Below are 5,361 nucleotides of genomic sequence, written 5' to 3'. Positions count from 1 at the left end.
ACGCCAAAGGTCGAATTCCCACTGTCCGGCAGGCGGTGCTTTGCCGGTGTGACGGGTGACGGATTTGGGGGGAGACGCTGGTGGGGGACCAAGGGCCGGCAGGAACCAAAGAAACTAAAGCTCTTGAATAAGCCCGTCCTGGCGGCTCGGCTCCGTCTGTCCGTCTGGCCGCAGAGCCGGCCGTGGCCTGCGGGGTGTGGGGCCTGTGGGGTGTGGGGCCTGTGGGGTGTGGGGCCTGTGGGGTGTGGGGGCCTGCGGGGTGTGGGGCCTGCGGGGTGTGGGGGCCTGTGGGGTGTGGGGCCTGCGGGGTGTGGGCCCCGCGCCGCCTCCGCGTGTCTACCCGCGGCGCTGCACAAACACAGGAATTCTCCGCAGGCTTCTCCCCGGGAGCCGGCCGGGCCGCGAGCTCCCAGGGGAGTTTATTGCTTGGGGGCCAGCGCCCCGGGCTGGGCCGGCCGTGGGGCTGGCGTGTCACACTCCTACATTCATATTTACAGACCGTGGGAACGGCAGGGGCCACGCCTCCTTTCACCCCTGGACACAGGGCTGGGGGGACACAAGGACGCACAAGCCTGGGCGGGGGCCCTGGTGCGGGGGGGGGCATTTGTACACACGGGGGGCACACACAATATTGCACTTTGAGCATTGGAGAAGGGCAGGAAAACAGCCTGAGGCCCTGATGGGTCCGGCGCAGCCCCTCCCTTCCCAGCCCCCTGGCTCCCTGCTCCGGGCTGGGGGGGGCAGCTGGGAGCCAGGGCTCCTGGGGTCTCTCCCTGGCTGTGGGCCTGAGCGCTCGGAGCAAGGCTGCGGCAGCTGGTCCCAGGGCTGGGCGGGCAGGGGCGGCAGGAAGGGCACGGGCAGGGCTGGGGGGAGCCCTGGACTGGCAGGTGGGAGTGAGGGGGGGCTGGGCAGGCAGGGAGTGAGGGGCACTGGTGTGGGGGGGCCATGGGGCCGCGCCCCCCCCAGTTGCCAGCCCGGACTGGGGCCGTGGCAGGGCCTGGGGGGGGGAGGCTCGGGGCCTGTTTGGAGTCAGATTCAAGTTCTATGAATAAAACTTTCCTATAAAAATAGTGGGGGGCGCTGGGGGGCTGCTCGGCCGGGCGGGCTCCGCTCGGTCCCAGGGGCCAGGGCTCAGCTCCCGGCCGGACTCTTCCCCCCCTCGCTGGCCGCCCCGGCCCCCTCCAGCGCCCCCACTTTGAGCTCCAGGCTCTCGGGGCCGGACTCGTTCTCGGAGCTGCATTCGCTCAGGTCTGTGATCTCCAGCTCCGAGTCGGAGCCCGGATCCTCCTTGGGGCCCCCGGAAGGGCTCGGGCCCCGGGCCCCCGGCCCTTCCCTGTCCCGCCCGCCCAGCCCGTGGCCCTCCCCCCTCAGGGGCAGGGCGGCGCCGTGCGGGGGCAGGCAGAGGCGTGGCACGGTGGCTGTGCCCAGGGCCCCCCGCTCGGCCCCCTCCCCCGCCAGCAGGCCCGGGAGCGGGCCCAGGGGGCTGGGGTAGAAATGGGGCGAGTAGAGGGAGGCGGGGAGCTTGGAGCTGCTCAGGGGGAAGGCGCCGGAGAGGTAGGGGTTAAAATTCCAGGGGTACTCGGGAAATGGGGGGCTCCTGCCGTAGGGGGCCAGCAAGGGGGGCTTCGAGTAGCCGGACACACCTGCGGGGAGAGAAAGGGAGACATCAGAGCCCAGCCCCCCAACCAGTTCACCTTGCGGGTGCCGACAGCCCCTCCCCAGAGCCCCCCCGCACTCCAGTGAGCCAGGCGGCCGGGGGCCTCAGAACTATGGGGGGAGGGGGCCAGGCGGCCGGGGGTCTCAGGGCTACGGGGGGGCCAGGCCGCCGGGGGTCTCAGGGCTGGGGGGGGCCAGGCCGCCGGGGGTGTCAGGGCTGGGGGGGGCCAGGCCGCCGGGGGTCTCAGGGCTGGGGGGGGGTCAGGCCGCCGGGGGTCTCAGGGCTGGGGGGGGTCAGGCCGCCGGGGGTGTCAGGGCTGGGGGGGGCCAGGCCGCCGGGGGTCTCAGGGCTGGGGGGGGCCAGGCCGCGGGGGTGTCAGGACTGGGGGGGGCCAGGCCGCCGGGGGTCTCAGGGCTGGGGGGGGCCAGGCCGCCGGGGGTGTCAGGGCTGGGGGGGCCAGGCCGCGGGGGTCTCAGGGCTGGGGGGGCCAGGCCGCGGGGGTCTCAGGGCTGGGGGGGGCCAGGCCGCCGGGGGTGTCAGGGCTGGGGGGGGCCAGGCCGCGGGGGTCTCAGGGCTGGGGGGGGCCAGGCCGCGGGGGTCTCAGGGCTGGGGGGGGCCAGGCCGCCGGGGGTCTCAGGGCTGGGGGGGGCCAGGCCGCGGGGGTCTCAGGGCTGGGGGGGGGCAGGCCGCCGGGGGTCTCAGGGCTGGGGGGGGCCAGGCCGCGGGGGTCTCAGGGCTGGGGGGGGCCAGGCCGCCGGGGGTGTCAGGGCTGGGGGGGGCCAGGCCGCCGGGGGTCTCAGGGCTGGGGGGGGGTCAGGCCGCCGGGGGTGTCAGGGCTGGGGGGGCCAGGCCGCCGGGGGTGTCAGGGCTGGGGGGCCAGGCCGCCGGGGGTCTCAGGGCTGGGGGGGGCCAGGCCGCGGGGGTCTCAGGGCTGGGGGGGGGGCCAGGCCGCCGGGGGTCTCAGGGCTGGGGGGGGCCAGGCCGCGGGGGTCTCAGGGCTGGGGGGGGCCAGGCCGCCGGGGGTCTCAGGGCTGGGGGGGGCCAGGCCGCGGGGGTCTCAGGGCTGGGGGGGGGCCAGGCCGCCGGGGGTCTCAGGGCTGGGGGGGGCCAGGCCGCCGGGGGTCTCAGGGCTGGGGGGGGCCAGGCCGCCGGGGGTCTGTGCTCACCTGTGGCTGAATCAAGCCTGTCACCGTTCGACCCACCCCTCCCGTTCCCATGCGGGCGGAGGGGGGCTCAGAGCCGGAAAGGGCAGAGTCCGGCGCCTCGCGCAGCGGGGGGGGGGAGGTGGCCGGGGGGGGGCGGCCTCTCACCTGAGCCCAGGAAGGGGAAGGCCGGGTCCAGGCGCAGCTTCTCGCTCTCGGGCTGGCGCTCGAAGAGGGGGCCGCGGGCGGGGTCCCCCAGGCGGGCGCTGGAGAACAGAGTCTGCAGGGCCTGGGGGGGGAAGGGAGTGAGGGGAGGCCAGGCGCCCGCCCCCCCCCGCGTTACCCCGCCCAGGCCCCGCTCCCTCCCAACCTGCCCCGCTCATACCTCGGGGGTGAGGGGGGGGCAGTCGGGGCCGTGCGCCCCCCCGGGGCAGGGGCCCGGGGCCAGCAGCAGGGGCGCGCTGGCCACGTCCAGCAGCGGGTAGTTCACCAGCACCACCTTGCTGAAGTTGAACTTGTAGGTGAAGCGTTTGCCCTTGGTCTTGTGCAGGATCCGCTTGTTGTAGTAGTACCTGGGGGGAGCGGGGGGGTCACGGGGCAGAAAGGGATTCCACCCGCCCCGGCCAGCGCCCCCCCCGCGCCCCAATGGCCCAGCCCCGCCGGCCCGGGAGAGCGCCCCTTGCTGAGCCCAGCCCCCCCCCCGGCGCCCCAATGGCCCAGCCCAGCCGCCCCGGGAGAGCGCCCCTTGCTGAGCCCAGCCCCCCCCCCCGGCGCCCCAATGGCCCAGCCCCGCCGGCCCGGGAGAGCGCCCCTTGCTGAGCCCAGCCCCCCCCCCGGCGCCCCAATGGCCCAGCCCAGCCGCCCCGGGAGAGCGCCCCTTGCTGAGCCCAGCCCCCCCCCCCGGCGCCCCAATGGCCCAGCCCAGCCGGCCCGGGAGAGCGCCCCTTGCTGAGCCCAGCCCCCCCCCCCCCCCGGCGCCCCAATGGCCCAGCCCAGCCGGCCCGGGAGAGCGCCCTTTGCTGAGCCCAGCCCCCCGGCGCCCCAATGGCCCAGCCCAGCCGGCCCGGGAGAGCGCCCCTTGCTGAGCCCAGCCCCCCCCCCCGGCGCCCCAATGGCCCAGCCCAGCCGCCCCGGGAGAGCGCCCCCTGCTGAGCCCAGCCCCGCCCCGGCGCCCCAATGGCCCAGCCCAGCCGCCCCGGGAGAGCGCCCCCTGCTGAGCCCAGCCCCGCCCCGGCGCCCCAATGGCCCAGCCCCGCCGGCCCGGGAGAGCGCCCCCTGCTGAGCCCAGCCCCGGCGCCCCAATGGCCCAGCCCCGCCGGCCGGGGAGAGCGCCCCCTGCTGAGCCCCACTGGGGTGACCGGCTTTGGCACAGTTTATTTCCCGGCGGGGGGGGCGGGGGCGGGGCTCGGGGCCAGTAGCGCGGCAGCACTGAGCGTTCATGAACCCAAAAGGGGAGAAGTCTCAGGCGAGCCCGGCTACCCTCACGTGACGGGAGACAGCCAAGAGCTGGGCGGGGCCGTGGGGGCTTCAGATAAACCCGCCTGCTCCTTTTATGTGGGGGGAAACTGAGGCACGGCAAATAGCGGTTCTCGCGTCTCTCAAAGGCTGCCGCAAGGACCCGGCGGACAATCGTTCCCCTTGGCCCGAGGCCGGGCCAGGCAGCGAGGGGCGGACGCTGCAGCCCGGGCGGCCTGGGTTGGACACGAGGGAAACCGTCCTGCCTGGCCGGGGGCTGTGGAGGCTCCGTCCCGGGTACCTCGGAGCAGGCGGGACACGCGCCTGGCGGGGCCGGGTCCTGCCGTGGGGCCCCTGCCAGCCCTGGGATCCCGTGAGAGGCCTCAGCCTGGTCTGGCCGCTCTGAGAAGGGACCGCGGGAGTCCCGGGACCAGGCCTGACCCCCCCCCCCCCGCCCACCCTTCGCCCCTGGGGTGCCCGGTCCATTGCGCGCCTGGCTCCCGCTGGGCCCCCGGCCCAGCCCCTCACCTCAGCGCCCGGCTCAGCTTGTCGTAGTTCATGTGGGGCTTGCACTTGCGGATGCCCCAGAGCCGCGCCACCTCGTCGGGGTCCTTGATGACGAACTCGCCGTAGTCGCCCTGCCAGGCGATCACGCCCTGGTACTCCTCCTTCTGCAGCAGCTCCAGGATGAAGTGCCAGAGCTGGATCTGCCGCGAGCCGGGGCTCGACTCGGGCTTGTAGGCCCAGTCGGGGAAGGCGAACCCTGCGGGGGACCCCTCAGAGTCTGAGCCCGCCCCAGGCCGCTCCAGCCGCTGCGCCCTTGGCTTGGCGGCGCGGCTCAGGGCGCACGGGGCAGGAGAGCCCCCCCCCCCACCGATCCGGGCGCACGGGGCAGCGGAGCCCTGGAGAGCTGAGCCGGTTGGCCCCTTCCACCCCAGTGTGCCGGAGAGCTGCAGGAGTTCGCCCCCGCCAGCCTGGCGCAAGGGCACCCATGGGTTCCCCTCCTCCGGACGGAGCCCCCGCCCAGCCCTTTGGCACCGGAGTCGGGGGGTGGAGGCGACGCAGCCTCATTGCTCATTCCAGCCTGAGCCGCCCGCCCCCCAGGGC

General features: G+C 75.6%; 1 protein-coding gene across 1 annotated transcript; it reads right to left on the bottom strand.

Annotated features, from left to right (window-relative positions):
• Positions 1-5,021, bottom strand: ERFL (ETS repressor factor like). The gene is made up of 4 exons (XM_089772340.1): positions 4,783-5,021; positions 3,185-3,371; positions 2,968-3,088; positions 1-1,643 (listed from the first exon to the last, which is right to left on the bottom strand). Exons 1-4 carry the CDS (start codon positions 4,812-4,814, stop codon positions 1,132-1,134), a joined length of 852 nt encoding a protein of 283 aa, XP_089628466.1. The 5' UTR covers positions 4,815-5,021; the 3' UTR covers positions 1-1,131.
• Between the last annotated feature and the right edge of the window lie 340 nt (positions 5,022-5,361).

Source organism: Pelodiscus sinensis, chromosome 22 (assembly GCF_052426305.1).
Source record: "Pelodiscus sinensis isolate ZL-2025 chromosome 22, ASM5242630v1, whole genome shotgun sequence".
Classification (NCBI taxonomy): Eukaryota; Metazoa; Chordata; order Testudines; family Trionychidae; genus Pelodiscus; species Pelodiscus sinensis.
Note: the sequence above shows the minus strand (reverse complement) of the source record. Positions and strands in the feature narration are given on the sequence as shown.

Bases quoted from the DNA above. Each gene is read 5' to 3' on its own strand.
- ERFL (XM_089772340.1), bottom strand. From the start codon at position 4,814: ATGAACTACGACAAGCTGAGCCGGGCGCTGAG. The intron at 3,372-4,782 runs GTGAGGGGCTGG...CGCTCCCCCCAG, and splicing joins AAGCTGAGCCGGGCGCTGAG to GTACTACTACAACAAGCGGA. The intron at 1,644-2,967 runs GTGAGAGGCCGC...CTCTCCCCGCAG, and splicing joins CTTCCCCTTCCTGGGCTCAG to GTGTGTCCGGCTACTCGAAG.